The 20,078-nt window shown below is 47.5% G+C and overlaps 1 protein-coding gene across 1 annotated transcript in view; it reads right to left on the bottom strand.

Annotated features, from left to right (window-relative positions):
• COL6A3 (collagen type VI alpha 3 chain) overlaps positions 1-18,862 on the bottom strand; it is a 78,471-nt gene extending 59,609 nt beyond the window's left edge. The window contains exons 1-4 of the mRNA XM_032393290.1: positions 18,781-18,862; positions 18,297-18,495; positions 4,728-4,848; positions 2,588-3,205 (exon numbers count right to left, since the gene is read on the bottom strand). Of these exons, the coding sequence (XP_032249181.1) occupies positions 2,588-3,205; positions 4,728-4,818 (709 nt within the window). The 5' untranslated portion in view covers positions 4,819-4,848; positions 18,297-18,495; positions 18,781-18,862. The remainder of the gene's footprint in view (positions 1-2,587; positions 3,206-4,727; positions 4,849-18,296; positions 18,496-18,780) is intronic.
• Positions 18,863-20,078: the final 1,216 nt, after the last annotated feature.

Below are 20,078 nucleotides of genomic sequence, written 5' to 3'. Positions count from 1 at the left end.
CTTTCCCTGAGCGCATTTGTGTGGGCACAATGCCTTCCTGAGCTCGTGGGATGCTTCCTCTTTTTAAGAAAAATAAAAAAGATCACATACGTATTTCCTGTGCAAGTCTACAAAATTGTAGATGGATTTTGTGAGTTCTTTAAACCTACATTTTGCAAAGAAAATAAGGCTGACACTGAAATCCTCACTGAATACAGACCACTTTTAGCTTTTGCTTCAGTGCAAAGGTTTTGTATCTTAGTGATATGCATTTATAAAAGATTTATAAAAGAATGACAAAGAGATTTTTATAAAAACACAACCTTTGGAGACTGATGACTTGAGTAGAGTTCATTTAGAACAGTGGGGACCATTAACATTTCATACACCTACAGGTAATGGGAAGACAGTTGCTAACTTGCTAGCAATCTCTCTACTGTCCTCTGACTACCTTTCCCAAAAACTGTAAGCAGAGAATGATTATTATTTTACTTTTGGCTGTGGAACATGCAATGGGCTGTGATACTGGAGGAGTTGCAGAGTGAAGTTAATCAGAAAAGACAACATAAACAGATTAATATTCCACCCTGGAGCTGCTAGTGGCTTGGACACTAGAAGACAGAGATGCTTCCTTGGCATAAAAACAAAGGTTTTATCATCTGTGTGGAAACAGACTATATCGACAGGCTCCTTGTTCATTGATAGAATGGTTAAACATAAAGGCAAACTCATCCCCTCTTTTTCCTGAGTTGGCCAAACCGGCACTCAAGAAAAGATGTCCTGTTTCTCTACTGATCCCTTCACTGTATGGACAGTGGATTAGTTCTTACCCCTCCATTCAGAAATGTGATTGACAGTGAATTACTGACACTGAGAATATTGTAGAGATTGGGATAGGTCATCATAAATACCCTCATATCATTTCCTTGTGGCCCAGAGTTTTTGGGTCAGGATGCTCTGGGGGGTCCCAGTTCCTTCTATAATCTGGCAGGATTGACACGTCCATCATAAAACATAAATGAGGCATGTCACGTGTAGCAGAGGACACCTTCCGGGGTTAAATATAAATGATCGAGGCCATTACTCACTCCTCTGTCAGAGATAAGACCTGCTGGCAGGGGTGTTAGCCTTCCCACCCCTGTCACAGCTGAGATCATGGGTGACCACTGGGGAGACCACTCTCTGAAACAACTTGGGGTTGGTTAGTTCTGGAACCCTTCTCTCCTCCAAGCTCTGCCCAAGATGACCGGTTCCTTCTCCTGACAACTAGTCAACTTCTTCCCCAGCCTTTGCTTTCTGAATCTGTTATGGGAACCTGACATCCATACTGTGTCCCTACAACTCCCCCACCATTATCCTGACCACAATCCAGAATGCTCTACCTTTCTCCAGAATCCTCATGCCCCTCCTGTCTTTCCACCAGACCCTCCCACGTGGCCCTTTAGATTGGTCAATTTATGCCTCAAAATCTCAACTCTTTCTTCTCCCTGCTCCACCCAATGTGTTGAATTAACAAGAAATGGACTCTCCGCTGGCCATCCAGCCTCCTGCCTCCTATCTCTGAGCCCCTGCGTGGCAACAACTTTGGAAAGCTTAGGAGAAGCCACGGCCATGGATCTTGCTCCTGTGGTCACTTCCTGGGTGCGGTGTGGAGCCTGCCTGCCCAGGCTGCTCCCCGCTCACTCCTCCTTCGAAGAATCATCCACCTCCTCCTCCTCCTCGGGGCAGCTATGTGCCCCGAAGGGATCGTCGACCTTCCTAAGGGATTCCTTTCCATCATGCTCAGCCTGGGTCCACACTGCACACCCTGTGTTCATCTCCAGAGACTTTAACATCTCTGTGGCTAACCCCCGAGTGCCAGCCTCCCAAGTCTCCAGCTGCCCCCTCCCCAGCGGCCCTCTGTCCACTGCACCCTATGCACATGAGGGCCACGTGGGCCTGTGAGCATCACTGGACACTAACTACTGCACGCCCACGGTCTGCCCTCGGTCTCCCTCCGTACACGGTGGTGGCGTTCCCCGGGTCGCACACCCAGCTGCCTCTAGGGCTCCTCCCCATCCTGCTTCACACCGCTGTCCCCGTCTTCCCCCCTCTCCCCCAAGGCAGGACCCCTGCGTGGGCTGTTGCAGGAACTGACTCCCTACCATTCTGGATTTCCTTCCCAAGAAGATCCTCTTGCCTCTCTATCACTCTCTCTTTGTGAGCTCCACATGCCCTTCCGGCCGGGAGTCTTCTTTCTAGGAAACGGGCTCTCTGTTCAGGTAACAGGTGCGAGGGCTCTTTGCTAGACACCTGGCTCGCTACACAGAGGCTTCCTTTGCTAGGGATCGTAGGAGTACCTCGTGGGGGATCATAATAGCAGATGGGGGTATTTTTAGAGTTCAAATTTAAGCGTTCGAAAAAACACCCTCTTGGAGGTAGCTGAGAGCTCTATTTCCGAAAGAGCTCCAGGCACGGTCAAACCTTTGTTTTTAGACCCGTGAACAGCCATCTCTTCCCGCTTGCACCCGCCCACGACTAGCTAGAGGGTTGCTCGAACACCAGCGGTGGCCAAGCTTATCTCCAAAGAACAGCGAGGCGGGCAGCAGCTTGGCCATGTTGCCATTACCTGTGATGTCTTTAAGGGTGTCTGTGCCTCCAGCCCCTTCTGGAGCCATGGATGACCGCACACAGGACACTAAGTTTCCTACTATGTCATGAAGTGAGGTAAAATTCTCTAGGTTGAAAACATGCATATTGAGCGGTTCGCTTGCTATTTCTTTTAATGCTCCTTCATCTGCATCCTCAACTCCAATTGCAAACACGTTAACATCAGCAGACTTAAGTTCCGCTGAGGGCAGAGCAAGGCCGTCGTCCGAGTGTCCATCGGTTAACACTACGATAACCTGAGGGACTCCGTCACTGGCCCGGCTTCCAGCAGCCTCAGTGAGGTGGTTCTGCATTACGTATTCTAATCCTTTTCCGGTCTCATTGCTTCCCCCAATATAGGACATGTTGGAAATGTGGGAGAGGACTTCTTGCTTAGTACGGTACGTATTTAACAGGAACTCAGTATGTGGGTTGCCGTTGAACTGGACCAGAGCAAAACGGAAATCACTGTCTCCCACAGCTAAAGATTCTATAACATCATACAGAAACTCTCGAACAAGTTGGAAATGTTCCTTTCCAATGCTCCAAGAGGAATCCACTAGAAATATTATATCGCCAGCAGCACCATTTTTGACATCTTTAAAAAAAGACATTGGTTTAGATTTTTCTCCTGTTCAGGCAATGACTTCCTATCGGCGCAAAACCTTCCTTCCTACGCTTTCTGGGCTTGAACTGGGCTGTCACTTGAGGGAGCCGCGCCTCGCTCACACTACGGGCAGGGAGGCTGACTTACCTGAGATGCGGGGACCTGGGCGCGGGGACTCGACGGCTGCATATGGCCCAAGTTCCATATGCCATGAGCCCCATACGTGAGCCAGTGGCAGGCTCCAGAATGGAGGGGGAGCATTCCCTGGAGTGTCTTTTAACTCAGGCATGATTCTTTGTGACAGTTTGAGCCCCAAGACCCACCTGATGAGACCAGAAGGCTATCCCATCAGAGATCGCCAACCAGCATTTTATGAGTTCATCCTTCAGTCGGGGCTCTGAGACTGGGCCTTGAGAAGAAGGAACCGTGAAAACTTCTACCGCTTTACATCAACTAGCCTCTGCCACTTTGGGTAATTTGCGAGAAAAATAAATGTAATAAAGAGGTCTTCCTTAAGGGGAGATTGATGTAACTGTAGTGAAAGGCAGTGTCTCATTTTTCTGTCTTTTTAGCATGAAGAAAGGTACTCTAACTAGTTACTGTATCTTTCTCAGGGGCAGAAAAGCCTTTGCAGATGTGGGATGTTATTTATCTTTTTCAAAGATGAATCCAGTCCTCTCTCGAAAGTGGAAGCAGGGGGCTCAGGGTGCCAGGCTATGGGGGGCCGAGTGCCCTTCTGCGCTGTGGGCCAGGCTGGCCTCACACAGCCAGCTCCTGGACTCTACTTACCTCAGGCTGCCCGGATGCCCCAAGTAATGCCCCCCTTTCCGTGAGGTGGACCTCAGCTCCCTGCCATCTAAGGACCAGGGAGCCCAGTGGGAGGATCCCTGCCCAAGGCCCAACTCTCCAGGCAAAGGAGAAGACCCAAGGCCATCCCTCTGAGCTCACAATGCATGAAGCACTTCTCAGTTTTCTAAAACTCTGCAAGCAAATTCTTGAGAGGGCTAATTCACATCTGTTTTTTAAAACGGTTTGAGAAACTAATTTTTTTTAAAGATGGGGTGATTCTAGATGAAAAATGTCTTTTTGTGCCCAGAGTTATAGAGGGAGGGTGATCTATGTGTTCTGTTTTCAAGAAAAATGTTTATTCTCAATAATTGTCTTGTCCTGGTTTTATATGCTGTGAGACCAAACCAGTGCCAGAAATGTGGAAAAGCTCTTCATTGGGTAAAATATTTGTGAAACAAACTTTCTGCTCATACCCAGTGTAAAAACAAACCACCTGCAAACCAACTCCAAGATATCAAACCCAAGTTTTAGTAAAAATAAGCCATCTCTCCCTGGATACAGAGCATCTGGAAAAGTCTGTGTGCTGAATGAACATCCTGTAACAAAGGGCTTCACCATCCTTTCAAAGTATGTCTAAGTTCTATCTCAAGCTCGAGAGGTCTAAGATCTACAATCAGAGAACATACTCCTTTGAATAAAAGTAAGAAATGTTTCTGGATCTTACCTGCTTGCTGCTGTTGGGCATGGGTAAGAGAAAAGCCTGAGAGAAAGAGACAAAACACAGCCACCAAGGGCAAATGCCGATGTTTCCTCATTTTGAATGTGTCTAAGCACCAAGTGGGAACCTGAACGAGAAAATAGGGCAAAGTAAAATGATCAGTTTCGACAGATTACAAACTAGTACATCAAGGATTTATCCCTTTTATGAAATGTAGTTTTGACTAAACAATACATGAGAATCTTTGAATCTAGTGATTATATACCTTTGGCCGTAGCTTAAAAAGGTGGGGGGGGGGCAATTAAACCTTGCTTCCTCTCAGATTGAGGCGGGCAGCAAGTCACCAAACAAATGGCAGAAGGAGTCAAGAGTAAAGGTACTTGTGGACCCAAAGAGTAGCAGGCCTGTGACACCCAGCTTAATTGTGTAGATGAGGTTTGAAAGAATCCCACAGGAAATCTTCAGTTTATGGAGAAAATGGGCTTTGCCCAAATTAGAGTGTGTGCAAACACAACCATGGCCTCTGGACCCACTTCAAATCTTGCCCTTACTCTCTATTTAGCACTCTTTTCCCAACAAAAACCTGCTGATGCCAACCACCAATCTCAGAATGGAACACGTCCAAGGACGTTGAATGAGCAAGCCTGTGAGGCCAGACCTGAGGGTTGACCACGTTGCTACATGATCTCCCATAGCCACGCACCAGCTGGGGGCTGCACACGTGACTTCCCACCAGCCAAGCTCATGCTCAGATGGGCTTGGTAGCCTGTGTCACCAGACCTTTGCCCTACAAACAACACCCTCCCCTTACCCCAAATCAGAAAGCACCCCTGCTCTATCAAAATTCCAATGGCATTTGTTTCATAGAAATAGGGGGGAAAAAGTCCTAAAATCATATGGAAGTTTAAAAGACCCAGAAGAGCCACAGCGATCTTGAGAAAGAAAAATATAGCTGGAAGTGTCACAGTTCCTGATTTCAAAACATATTACAAAGCTACAGTCATCAAAACAGGATGGTACTAGAATAAAGACAGACATACGGACCAATGGAAGGACACAGAGATCCCAGAAATAACTCTCACCTCATGTATATGGTCAAATGATCTTTCATAAGAGGGCCAAGGCTGCACAATAAGGAAAGGGCAGTCTTCAACAAATGGTGCGGGGAAAACTGTGTATCCACATGCAAAAGAACAAAATTAGATGCTTACCTTACAACATTTATAAAAACTAACTCAAAATAGATTAAAGATCTAAATGTAAGACCCGAAACTCTAAAATTCCTAGAAGAAAATATAAAAGTCTTCATAACATTGGATTTGGCAAGGATTTCTTGGATACGACACCAAAAGCAAATGGGACTTGATCAAACAAAAATTTCTTGCAGCGAAGGAAACCATCAACAGAGTGAAAGGCAACTTACAGAAAGGGAGAAACATTCACAAACCATGTATCTGACGAATGGTTCAAATCCGGAATATATAAAGAACTCCCACAACTCAGCAACAGCAACAACAGCAAATAATCCAACTTAAAAATGGGAAAAGAGCTTGAATAGACATTTCTCCAAAGAAGATACACCAATGGCCATTAAGCACATGAAAAGATGCACAACATCACTCATCATCAGAGAAATGCAAATCAAAACCACAATGAGATATCACCTCACACCCATTAGAATGACTACTATCAAAAAAATATTAAACAACTATTATCGATGAGGATGCAGGAAAATTAGAACCTTGGTACCCTGTTGGTGGGAATATAAAACAGTGCAGCCACTATAGAAAACTCTAAGGAGGGTCCTCAAAAAATTAAAAATAGAATTACCATATAACCCAGCAATACCACTTCTGGGCATACATCCAAAATAACTAAAACAGGATTGCAAAGAAATATCTGCACACCCAAATTTATTGCAGCATTAGTCACAACAGTCAAGAAGTAGAAACAACATAAATGCCCATCAATGGACGAACAGGTAAAGATAAATGTGGGATACACATACAGTGGAGTACTACTCAGCCTTAAAAAGAAGGGAATCCTATCATATGTGACATCGTGGACGAACCTTGCAGACACCGTGAGAAGTGAAATGAGCCTTTTACAAAAAGACACATACTGCAAGATTCCACTTAGAGGAGGTATCTGAAGTAGTCCAACGGCTAGAAACAGAAAATAGAATGGTGGTCGCCAAAGGGTGAGGAACGGGGAGCGGGGAGATGCTCAACAAACGAAGAGTTCCAGTTCTGCAAGATGAGAAAATTCTAGAGATTCATTGCACAACAAGGTGCATACAGTTAACATTACTGCACTGTTCACTTAAAAATGGTTAGGATGGAGGGCGCCTGGGTGGCTCCGTGGGTTAAGCATCTGACTCTTGCTTTCAGCTTGGATCATGAGCTCACGGTCATGAGATTGGGCCCCGTGTTGGGATCCACAGGGCAGTCTGGGATTCTCTCTCCCTCACCTCCCCCACAACTCTCTCTCTCTCTCAAAAATAAATAGATAAATGTTTTTTAAAATATGGCTAAGATGGTAAATTTTATGTCATGTTTGTTTTACCACAATTTTTAAAAAAGGACAGGAAAAATCACCTGTTTTCAAAAGTAAGGGTAACAGTGTACCGCTTAAATGTAACCATCGATTTAACAGGTATAATATAAACTCTCTGAGCTGTGATCACGGCTAAGAGCTAAAATGGGAACAAAATACAAGTAAACATTTTCTTAAAGCATGTGTCCATGCCCCTGGAAAAAAACAGCACAATGTTTGTCCTTGCCCGTAAATAATACTTGGAAAGGAAGAAGAAAAGATGTATCGGGCAGCAAAATATTAAGGTTTGGGGAACAAGACTTGAATCTTACAAAAGTAAAAAAGAATCTGATGTAACATTGAGACCTGGTGCAAAAATTAGTTCTGCCCTCAGTGCCACTGAGCTCTGAAATCGGCTCCACGTAAGGCCTAAGCTTTTGCACCTGTTGACCTTACCAGGTAGACCTTCCTCTTGCCCTAGGCACTCCATGGGCCCAGTGATTCTGTTCACAGTTGTCCGCCGTACAATGCAGGAACTCCGTCTTCCCCATGTTGCTAATGAAGTCAGTGTTAAGGATGGTCTGATATCGTCAGTGTTGTCATATAGAGCAACACAAGTCATGATAGCAGAGGAAAGTCTGTCTGACTATTTAGTGAGATGTCTACTCAGCAAGACAGCATTGAGGGCCAAGGAGAACCAAGAGGCAGCCCCTCTGAGGCTGCTACCTAAGGACACAGCGGCAGCGAACACAAGGAAAACCTAAGCTCAGGCGCACAGTTTTGCCCACCAGAGGTCAGGCCCAGAGGGAGAAGCTGGAGTTCAGATCTCATGGCTCAGCTCTGAGGAACAGCAAGACGCAGAGTGTGGGCCCTCGGCCAGTAGGCCAAAAGTTGGTGGACTAGACAGAGAAAGGTAAAACCATAAACAAGAGAGTGGATTCCAAGATCCACTGAACTTTTGGATTTCCAAGGAAAGTCAACAAAGTCTCATCCAGGCTGAGACAAATCTACCTTGTGATTCCAATTCTGAGAGCTTGGAAAGAGAACCACCTGTCAATACAACTTTCTCCTGGAAATGTATCAACACTGTGAAGAAAAGGTTGTTCTCGTGATGATCAGGAGGCCAGTCATCAAGAGGACATCCTTCTTTCTTACAGTAAGGCGACAGCTAGTGGTCATAACGGCAGTATTTCAAAGGCTCAGCACAATCATCTTGGCTTGAAATGGTGAGCACGCGTTAGACACGGATCGATACGATAGAAAGGGGCAGCCCCCAGTGCTCGGTGCTTTGCCGCCACAGTGTCCCCAAGTCCTACTTGAGTCCTGGCTGGTGCTCGGGGCATTCCCAACAGGCACCACTTAGCTGGTTGGTTTGCTCTCTCTACCGAGGATGACCTTCCAACCAGCCCCACGATTGCCCCCTTCACTCCCTAGAAATCCGTCAAGCCGATGCTCCACCCTGGGAATCTTCCAGATCTTTCCATCCAGCCATACCTCCCTTCCCCCACAATCTGTTAAACCTATTCCCGAATTTTTCTTCTGGGGAAAAAAAAAAAAGTAAATGCAAGGTCTATAATTTATGTGTGTGTGTGTGTTCTCAATGAGGATATACACTTCTTTTAGAGGGGGGAAGAAGGGGCAGAGGGAAAAGGAGAGAGAATCTCAAGCAGACTCTACACCCAGCATGGAGCCCAACACAGGGCTCAATCTCATGACCCAGAGATCATGACCCGAGCCAATATCAAGAGCCTCTTAACCAACTATGCCACTCAGACACCTTTAGGATATACACTTTAGAACAATGTAAAAGTACATTGTATGTGTGCTATTCTTGATTCTTTCTATTAAAATTAAACATTGGATTTTTCTATCACCAATAAGCATCCTACTAGAAAACTGTTTTATGGGAAAATTGTCCATGTTATTTGAATTCTACTGGATTCTTTCCAAAACTATAGACAGCCCTTTCTGAAACAACCTGTAATATTGTAATTGGTCAAAACCTTTTTTAAATATGGGATCCACAAATTTCAAAGGATTTGTCAAACTCCCACAAATGTGTGCACACCTATAACTGTGTATACAGGGCTTTCTGGGGATAGGATCCATGTTCACATGTGATTCTAAAAGCATCTCTTCTACCTCCCCCCTAAAGTTTAAGCACCATATACCACCGCTTCAATGAAAAATTTTAATGTGAATCTTTCAGGAAGTCCAGCTACTTGTTTGAAATATTTGATCCACGCACAAGATGCAAGATTCTAAGTAGTGCTTTTGTTTAAGAATAAGAGCAAGAGAATATCATAAGTCCTCTTCAGAAATCACTGGACTGGGGCGCCTGGGTGGCTCAGTCGGTTAAGCGTTTGCCTTCGGCTCAGGTCATGATCCCAGGATCCTGGGATCGAGCCCCGCATTGGGCTCCCTGCTCAATGGGGATCCTGCTTCTCCCTCTCCATCTGCCATTCCCCCTCTGTCCCTCTCCCTGCTTGTGCTCTCTCTCTCTCAAATAAATAAATAAAATCTTTAAAAAAAAAAAAAGAAATCACTGGACTGTGCAATCCATGTGGAGAAAAGCAGGTCGGGAGATAAGATCTGCTTACCCTCTGCTGGGTGTGGGACGGGAGGGCCCCAGGCCCCTGCAGGCAGCTTTCTACAAACAGGGTGCACTGTGTTCAGCAGCTTACTAATGGCTTTGTAACCGTCCCTGCAACCCACACGGCATCACATCTGACTTCTTAGAATCCACGAATCCTCTCAAATATTAAACACTGAGTAGGCTCTCTATTGAGAAATTCCAAAATAATTTTCTCCTCTTTGATGAAGCTCAAAAAAATCTAAACTGTAATGAGATGAAATCTCTCACATCTTCCTGAGGCATTACTTACTTCAACTCTTCTCTAAGGAAAATGAATCTTAAATCGGTTGAAAATGACATGTAAAAACTTTTATTTCCAAGAGACTCATCTTTAAAAGGGTAACCCCACAAATGAAGTGCTGCCCATTGAGACACAAAATAATGAAATGAGTGTACAGTGCACAGGAATTATCTTTTCTAAAATCTACCCAGATATTAAGGAAAAAGGAAGGGAGGGGAGGGGAATCCTGGAGGGGAGGGCAGGGCAGGGCAGGGGAGGAGAGGGAAGGGGAGGGGAGCGAAGACAGAGGGGGAAAAGCTCTTCCCGTTCTGGAGACGATGCTTGTGTTATCCAAGCCCCACTCCTGACTGATGAGCTCACGTGGTTTGGCTGAGCTGAATTCCCAGGTGGGAAAACTGCCTTCAGTCCCACACACTTTTCTTGCCATCATGCTTAGGAGCCAGTCATGTGGCTCAAGTGTTCCTAGCCCAGCTGCTGGATATTTGTTAGTGTTTCTGTTTGCAATTAAGTCTGTTCTATTTATCATGTCATGGAGTCCCAATTTTTAAAACTGAAGTTTTTAAAAGATGTCAAACATCATCTTCCCAAATGATCACCGAGCTTGTTCATTTTTAACGAGGGAGGACGAAGACACTCCCTCATTACCCTCCCCCCACCCCTCCCCACCACCCCAGGAAATAGAGACAAGAGAGCGCAGGTAGCATTTACCGGCACTTCTATCTCACCCATGGGATTTCATGCCCTCTGCCCAACAAACCAATGGCTGCTTCCCCCCCGCCCCCATTTTATAGCTGAGAAACTGAAACCAGGGGAGGTAAGGCCACATGGATAAAACAAGATAGAACCGGAATCCTAACCAAAGTCTGTGTTTGCAAAGCCCATGGGAAGAGCCCCAGGAAACCCTGAGAGATGGCGCCAGGTTTGGCCCGGATCCCGAGGAAACTCCCCATCTCCTCTGGGGAAAAAATAGACTTCTCTGGGGACAGATTCTGTGTCAATAGGATCCATTTGTCTGCTGCTCTTCTTTTAAATATGAAAGAAAAGTCAGAATTGGCTGCTAGAGACCCTAGGGTTGGGTGCGGTGAGGTGCTTCTTTGTGTGATAGATTCTGGGTCCAGAAGTCAACAGATCCGATCATAGAACTTCATTAAATTTTCATTCTTATCTTTCTATGTGGCATTAGTAATTCCTTTCTTCACTCTGCCTCGTTCTGAAAAGGATTTGAGGTGCCTTTTTCCTTTTTGTAGCTGTCCATTTGAAACTTACAAAGACATCTCTCATTCCAAAGATGGCTCTCCATGGACCTCCGACTCGCCATCCTACTGGGTCGAATTCCAAAGACTTCCCCAAGCTATTTTGCAATTCCATGAAATTAGTTTTCATAAAGTCTACTCAAAAGCTTTTTCATTTTCCATGTCTGGAAATCTTTTTTAAGAAAGAGACACACACAGGCACACAAAGAAATCATTTTGAAACAAAGGCTTAAATATATCCAGATGCCCAATTTTGAGAGCATTTATTTGCTCTTCTGCAAGCACTGCTTTTTAAAATCAGGCTGGTCCTTCTATCAAGTTCTAGGACTTCTGTTAACTCCTGATGTCCCATTTAAAGCAGGAGCGACAGAAATCCTTGAAGACCAGGCGGGTGTGTGGCCTATCTGCTGCGAGACCAGCAGTCACACCTCAGGAAACCCCAGGGGCCCCGAGCTGGCAGCCCACCCTACTTCTCCCTCCTTCTCTCACTCCCCTTCCCTTCTGGCCAGAATCCTGGGAAAGAAGTCCCCATTCTCACCCCCTAGGGAGGAAGCAAAAAGAGGATTTATTAGGTCCTCGGTTAGGGAAGGAAGAGGGTGGAATTTAATATATTCCTGCCATTTGAAAGAGCGTTGGGGGAATCCTCAAAAGCAAATGCTTTGGAACATTCCAGAGAAAACCCCCTCTAAATCGGAAGGTGGTCTTTTAACTGTTTATTTTACAACTTGAACCTCATCTTTCCATTTTATGAAAATGCACAAGGGAAGAGAATATCAGCCACGCACACATATCTGTAAACCATTATCTGTTTGACCCAGGCTCTGAACGTGTTTCCTGTGATAGCGAAATTTTAACTCTTCTGATGACCTATGTTCACTTAGCCTTTCTACCACCCACAGTGTCCTTGTAGACACTCAGTAACCAACTCAAGATCTTTCATCTTTGGCTCCTCCTGGTAAAATCAAGTAAAACGATACCCATTCAGCAGCTCATGTATTTAAACAGAGCAATGTAGAAAGGGGGAGGTGGTTTGGATGTCTCCCCCTCCTCCCCGCAAGTAGCCTCCCCCCTGAATGAGGTCAAGCGAGAGCGTGTGCTGAGCACTGTCTGGGTCAGCTTCCTTCCCCCCATAAAGGCAACTTGAAGAACCTCCAGATTAGCTGCCAGATACATGGAAATTTATTTAAAAGACATACTCCTAGGGTCCAAGATAATAACCACGAAGCAGAAAGTTCTACATCTGCAGTAGTTGGAAAAGCTACACACCGCCACGCGTGTGTAGAAAACTTTCTGCCCTCTTAAAACAAGGCAGCCAGACACGGCTTTTTCTCCATTTATCCTGCTAACGATAAACATTCCGCAGAGACTAGATGGGATTTAACATTAAGGCAGAGAGTGCCTTCGAAAACACTTCAGAAGAAATCACACACACGTCCGCCCCACGGCGACGCCATGACCCGCGGGGCCACTTCTCCAGGCGGGCGCTGGCCTTGGGCCACCTTTCTGCCTTTCCTGGCCACGGACTTTGGGGGTTACTGGCCTCTCCAAAACCATGCTGTTCCACTGTAGACTGACCCAGAGTGGCTAAAACGTTCTCACACTGTAAGGAAAAACTAAACATCTTTGTTTTCTGCTCTGATTCACCATCAAATCCGGAAGAGAAGATTATTTAAAATAGACTTTTTTTTTTAATTAAGTTGAAACATCTAATATAATATTATCAACACCAGATTTAGTGTAAAGTCTGGAAAAATTCTACTTCCTTACCTCTGCATCATCAATGGTCAGTTAATCTCCCCAGGCTCATTTATTTTATGTGTAAAATAAGGCTAATGGCTGATGCTCTCACTGGTGGGGTTCTGCTAAGATTTCCTTCCATCTGTTTCCCTGGGCCTGACCAGGGATGGGTCTCCTACTGCCCCCACGAGAGACAGAGAGACCCCGGGGGCACATTGGGCAATCTGTGAGCCTCAGCTGAGCTGGCTCTAACTCTGGGTGCTGGCCCGGATCTCCTGAATCAACTGATGAAGATTCCAGAAGAGAAAAACCAGTTTCCTGGAATGGCTTCCCTGGAGACCTGAGTCATCTCCAGCTGCTGTTCAATTTTTAATTTTCAAATTAAACTGGCCCATGAGCTCTTCCTTCCAGTGGCCAGTGCTCGGTGCTCTGGGTCCATGAAAACTAAATGTATGGCGTACACCAGGGAAATCTTACAGAGCTAGTTCGCACCGTGCGTTCCCCTGGCCGGTCCTAGCTCGTGAATGTGTCTCGGTATTCTGTGAGTCTTAGAATTCAGGAAGGAGAACAGCAGGATCATGCTCTGCTAGATGCAGCCAGACCCCTACAAAAGACTAACAATTTGCCTTTGGGAAAGGGTTTGGCAGAACTTTTCCTGTTTGTCTTATTTTTCTACTCTTTCCAGATTTTTTTTTTTTTTTAACAATTACCTCTCAGCTAAGGAAATTTATACACAACTCCACAGAAGACTGGTCAATGGAAAGAAGTGCCTTTCTTCACAGGATACCCTAAAATACTCTCTAACAACTTTTACTCCCTTGATATTCCTGGTCCCGGGTTATCTGCTTACGACGGGCTCACATTAATATGGGCAGGAGCGCCCAGAAATGCTGACTTGGCTTTTCTACTAGCACTGTGACCTCAGACAGGTCATTCACCTCTCTGTGCTCCATTCTCCCGTCTGAAATGTCAAGGGTGTGGAGAAAGCATCCACCCAGGTAGTAATTTTTTGATATTTAAAATAGCCAAATGGAAATGGCATATTTGCCAGGCAGAGGGCGGGGTCTATGTCTCAGTCATTCCTGAACCCTCCCTCAATCCCCAAGCTCCCGGGCCCATGGAGCAGAGCAGGGCTCATTGAGCTTGAACGAGTATGAGAACACACGGACCGCGTAGAGGGCTAGGTACCTTCTCTCTGAGCTAGAATTCTGTCCTTTAGGACCCTGACAGTGGGGAGCTCAGGCTAACAATCTCAGCTAACGATAGGTCTGAACAAAGATTTAAAATGGGACGTTCGTAATGATAGTCTGTGTGAATTTTTTAAAACATGTTCAAGTAAGTTGCCTCTTAGGAGAAAGTAGCAAAGGGCTGGTAATGCAAAGTTTGGGAGTTACTGGATCAGTTCACCTTCACATTATTCCTGCCAGTTTTAAAGTTCAAAAATCCTACGTGGAGACAGCATGACCTGAATATGCAAACTCGCTTTGGTTCTGAAACAACTTACTGTTAACTTAAACTTTTCTTAGGGGATGTGGGCAAAATGTTTCTTTTATAAGTTCTTATTTGGCTAGTGCCCTTGTAATGAAATTATTTGAGAGTGCAGAATGCCTCGCTTCAAGGCATAATTTCACCTCAGTACCTGAGCACAGAAAAAATAAAATTCTAAATTTATATCCACTTCAGATATTACAGTCACATTTAAAAATATGTGTTTAAACAGTCTAACGTTACCCACGAGCCCTGCTGAGATGTCTATCAACCTACTCCCTGCAAACCCAGAAACCACACCCTGAAGGACTCCCACCACTCGGGGACTTTTCCGGAGCTCGGAGGGATGCACACACCGCCCTCTAGAGGACAGAAAACCAGCCTGCGTTTTCAGGACAGGCTACACCGGGATGATATGTGCTAACTCGAACTTTCATCTCCCTCCCAGAATAGACCTATGAGACCAGAAGGCGTTCAGAATTATGCTTTCAAAAATGAACATAATGTGGAGAGCCCCCTTTTGTAAATCAGGACCCGGTGTGTTATGAGTGGGGAGGGTGGGCGTCACCCATGCTTTAGAAGGAGCAAGCAGCATCTTTTCCTTCAAGTGGAGGATATAACCTTCCAGAATTTTTACACTGGAAAGACAGACACCATATCTGGAAATGCAGGGAGTGAAGAGAAGTGTCCTTGTCTAGTTCCAAGCCGTCTGAGTTAGCAGGAACTTTTTAAAGCTTCCCTGCTTTAAGATTTGAATTATGTCGGGCTTCCATTTCCTCAGCTAGAGCTACTAACAAGATTTTTTAAAATGTCAGGTCCTGAAACGTCAGCTGTTGGTGCCACGGTGGGGTGGCTCTCACTGCGTGCTTTCCACGGCGAGGACACCACGAGAGCCCGGGGGGCGCCGCGGAAAGGCTGTCTGGTACACAATGTCCCGCTGAGACGGGGAAGCCGCCTGTGATTCCTCTCCAAGACATAACAGATCCTCTCGGCTTCCTCCAAACAGAACAGTGACAAAAACGAATTGTCAAATAAAACTTCTGAGGTCATTAGCATGCCTGCAAGACAGTCCCTTAGGACAGACTCTGTGGCTTGTTGGTGGCTTTTAAACCCTAAATGTGGAATTTCACATAAAGCGGGTGGTGATGCAGGCTGCTGGTGAGGACCACACTTCATCCGGTTGTCCAAACACACCGAGCAACCTCCCCGGGCAGCGAGCTCCCGAGGCAGGAACTCTCGAACCAACTTCCAGGAGGGCCGGAGGGCTGATTTCAAGCTGGCTTACAGCAGTGGCCCCTCCAGCCCCCTGACCCAAAACCACGGTCAGATGGGGAACCTCATTTGAGCCACGAATCCATCATTGATTATCAATTAGGGGGTTTCTTCCTACTTTATCATCAGTGCTGTGTTATGTTCTGACAAAAGGCACTCATGTGGACAGAATAAAGGGAGATGCAGAAACAAAGACATTTCTATTCAGAAAGATCTTATATCAAAAATGCCCTTAAGACCCCTTGTTTGGACACTGGCCGTATAATCCATCAGCTGAGAGCCACAAGCATGGTGGGGTGGGGCACACATCCTCCCAGGAGCTGGAGCCAAGGGCTAACCTTCTAGAGGCTTCCCCGGCCACCTCCCAGGAAGGTAGGGTGGCCACACCCTCCAATTCCCCCATAGGAAAAAGGCAGGATGGCCACACTTTTCCACCTTGCTTGTGGCGCTGTTCTCCACCCAATGTCTTATTCATGGTTTTCTCACTGCCGGACTAGGCAAAGAGAAAAATAAGCCTCAATGGCAATCCCTTGCCTCAACAAAGATGGTCAAGACCACATGACCATTCCTATATGTTGAGCTCCTACAAAAGCCCCTCACCTCCCCATCCCTGTGCCTTCACCCTCAGCAACAAGCCCACATTAAGAACAAAGTACAGGTCCCACCCCTCTGGCCCCCAGCCCCAGAGGTGGCCTGAATGAGGCAAGAAGCCCACTCAGGTCAGGTGCTCAGATCCTACAGCTCAAATTCTCCAGCCAACATCGAGCTCCTAGCACTTCTTCCTCCATCGGCTAGGAGAGCCTTAGAGAACATAAACCAAGTTTCCCATTACTTAGAATAAAATAGGACAGAAGGACACTGTCCTCTGGGCGGGAACAAATTAAATGGCCCGTTCCAACCTAGATGTCAGTTAGCTTGGGATCCTCCATTGCTTGGCCATCTGCTTTCCTGAAATGGTGAAGATTTTACTACCATCTCAGCCACCCATGGGTTGTGCGGGCCCTGCAAGTCATTGAGCATCTCAGAGCCCCTGCCCCTGATTCTGTATCCTGAAAACCGGGGAACCACACCTCAGTGGCTTCCAACCAAAAATCTCTGCCATTGTCTTTAGTCCAGCAAAGAATCAGAAGCTCCGACGACATCCAACAGCCAGCTGCTTTTCAATATCATTTTGGTTAGGAACAAAGAATATTTGATTTTAAAGCCATTTCTGTTCAGTGTTTTGAAGTATTGAGAATGGGTGCCCTGGGAGGTCAGGGGATCCCAGGTCGAGGCGGAGAATCTGCCCACATGGGCTCTGAGCACCTTTGCAGCCCTCCGACCCTACAGTTCTCATGTGGAGATAGCTGTGTGCTGGGCGAGGGGCTGGCTGGCGCGGGTCAGCACCCCTGCACTCTGGGTGCAAGACACACCCCTGCGCTCAGAGCAGTTTGTTCTTGGAGTTCAGACCAGCCTCTCAGTGTGCTCCTGAGCCAGGCTGTGAAATGCTGATTTGTGTTTTATACTCCCCCCTTGGAATCCCCTGGGTCCTCCCAGCGACCCCACCCCTGCTTTAATCCTGGTCCACTTTCTAACACTTGAAACGGGTCCCCAAGGCAGGCTGGCAACTGTCAGAGAACACTTTCCATCCTGGGCGTCCCAGCTCGGGAACAGGCCTTGGGCCTCCCAACTTGGCACCCATCTGGGCAAACCGGGCGGGCCCCACGGCCCTAGGAGCCCTGCCTTATCAACTGGGCATGCGGCCCAACACCAAATGCCTTCCCCTCCTCCTCTGACCTCGGCAGCTCCTTTACGCAACACGCCCCCCCCCCACCCCACTCCCCTGCCCCAGGACAGAGATTCCAACAGTGACCTCAGGTTCCTGAAAAGAGGAAACCCTTGGTACTGGCCGAGGAACCCTTCACTTGGCCCGGAGCCGGTGCCCCAAAGTCGCCCCCAGCCCCCAAGGGCAACAGAGGTGCTCCACCAGGCCCTGCCCACGCGAACCCCCAGGCAGGATGCCCGCCTGACGCGCCTGTGGGGGAGAACTCAGACAGAATCTCCCCGAAGAGCTGCTCAACAGGTAGTTAAGAATCCTCGCACGACACTTCTGCTAACAAAGAGGACTCCCCCCGCGTTCCAGAAGGAGGAGAGAACGTCAAACAGACTTTGAACCCAGGAACACTGCAGGATGGGCGGAGGAGGCCCACGGCGCCACGCGACTGCAGCCCACCGGCAAGCCGTGGCCTTAACCAAGCTGCAGAAACCCAGGGGCCCCAAGGTGGGAAAGAAACCTCAGCTGAATCTTCCAGGGACCAGAACCACGTCCAGAGCACTGACTCGAACAGCGAGCACGAGAGCCCCCTGGAACGCTCGGACCGAAGCCGTTCCTCCTGGCCCACGAGCCCGGGAGAGCAGGGGGACCGCACACTTACCCTGAGCAAATCAGAAGACGTGTGTGTCCCTGGGCTTCTGTATTCACTTAGGTTCGCATGGCTTTCCCCACTGGCGGTGTCTGCTTCCCTGTCGGCAGGAGTGGGGCTCCGGGCAGAGGAGGAGACCCCTTGCGGTCCTCGCAGGAGGCTGGAGCGTGGGGAACTGAGCGGCCTTCGGTGGAAGACTGAGCTCCGAACACTGGACCCGGTCCAAGGGTACAGTCAGGGCTTCCTCCAGCTCTCCTCCTCCTCCCCTCCCCTCCCCTCCTCCCGACCCCTCCTCCTCCCCTCCCCTCCGCTCCCCCTCCCCACTGTGGGCCTGACCCAACTGTAAATGAAAACCAGACTCTCTGTGCTCTGTTGCTTCTGGCCCCCGCTGCAGGCTGATGTCACCCTCCGAAGGCTCTCTTCACCCTACAAGCCTTTAGCTGGACTCTTGCAAACCCCAGCTCTTGAAAAGAAATCCACCTCTTTCAGTTGTCACCTTTTGGGCTGGGCCCCTGGTGGCAAAGAGAATGAAGTTTGGAATTTTTTTCGCGGGTATCCATGGTTTTCCTGCCGTGTTTTCCAACACCATCTGCAGGGAAAACAGGAAATGCAATCTCCCCCCTCCACCCTCACCACGCCCTCCCACTTCTCCTTGAAGTTTCTGAATTGCGACTTCTTCTAATAACTTCCCTTTCAAATATAAAAACCAGCAATTAGCATCTCCTCAGCCTTGTGCTAAGCAGAGCTCTGTTCACCAGTGAAAGGACAAGAATATGAAGCTACCCCTTTTTAAAAAGTTCTCTACATAATGATTCTGCCTGTGAGACCCATGGTCCCATTCTAGGACACGGACAAGGGGAACGAGGATGGTTTTTCCTTGCTCAGAGTTTCAAGAAAATTCTTGAGAAACAAATTGCCAGGCTTTGCACATCTCACGACGCTTTGATACACATTATCTCTTTTCTCCCAAACATCACCACCCCCAGCCCCTTTAAATACATATTTGTCTCTTTTTTTTTTTTTTTTTTTTTTTTGGTTAGGTGAGATTATGGCCTCATTTTACATGTGAGAAAAACCAGGGTACGTGGCAGGGCTCGTTCGAAAGCCTGGCCTTGGACACCCCCAAACCTCCCCTGCTCTCCATCCTGCGACTCTTGGTGAGATTCATGGGAACTATCAAGAGACCTCTAATAGATACTTTTGACTTTGAGATCTTTCCGCAGCCAAGTGTGGAGAGTGAAGGTAACATGAGCTCCTTTCCACAGATTATCCCCTTGGAGTTTAGGGAAGTTGGGGAGACAGCACGCGGAGACCATGCCTGCTCCCAGACAGAGTGGGCAGCTGGTTAGGCAGGGGCCATGGGCAAGGGCAAGGATAAATAGGTAACACACAGGGCGCGCCTGGGGGGCTCAGGCATTAAGCGGCTGCCTTCCGCTCAGGTCATGATCCCAGGGTCCTGGGATCGAGCCCCGCATCGGGCTCCCTGCTCCACGGGAAGCCTGCTTCTCCCTCTCCCACTCCCCCTGCTTGTGTTCCCTCTCCTGCTGTGTCTCTGTCAAATAAATAAATAAAATCTTTAAAAAACAATAGGTAACACATAGAAGCCTGAGGGCCTGACATCCTGGCCTTGGGGCTTCTAACACCCCGGGGCTGGCAGATCAAGGGCCACAGGTGTGAATACAAGCTCTCCTCTTCAGCTTCTGCCCAGGGTGGCCCCCTAGCTGCACTATAATGCATTTGCATGCAGTTGGCCACCCCCCCCCCCCCCCCCCCCCCCCCCCCCCCCCCCCCCCC

The sequence above is a fragment of the Phoca vitulina genome, unplaced genomic scaffold (assembly GCF_004348235.1).
Source record: "Phoca vitulina isolate PV1807 unplaced genomic scaffold, GSC_HSeal_1.0 scaffold1, whole genome shotgun sequence".
Taxonomy (NCBI): domain Eukaryota; kingdom Metazoa; phylum Chordata; class Mammalia; order Carnivora; family Phocidae; genus Phoca; species Phoca vitulina.
Note: the sequence above shows the minus strand (reverse complement) of the source record. Positions and strands in the feature narration are given on the sequence as shown.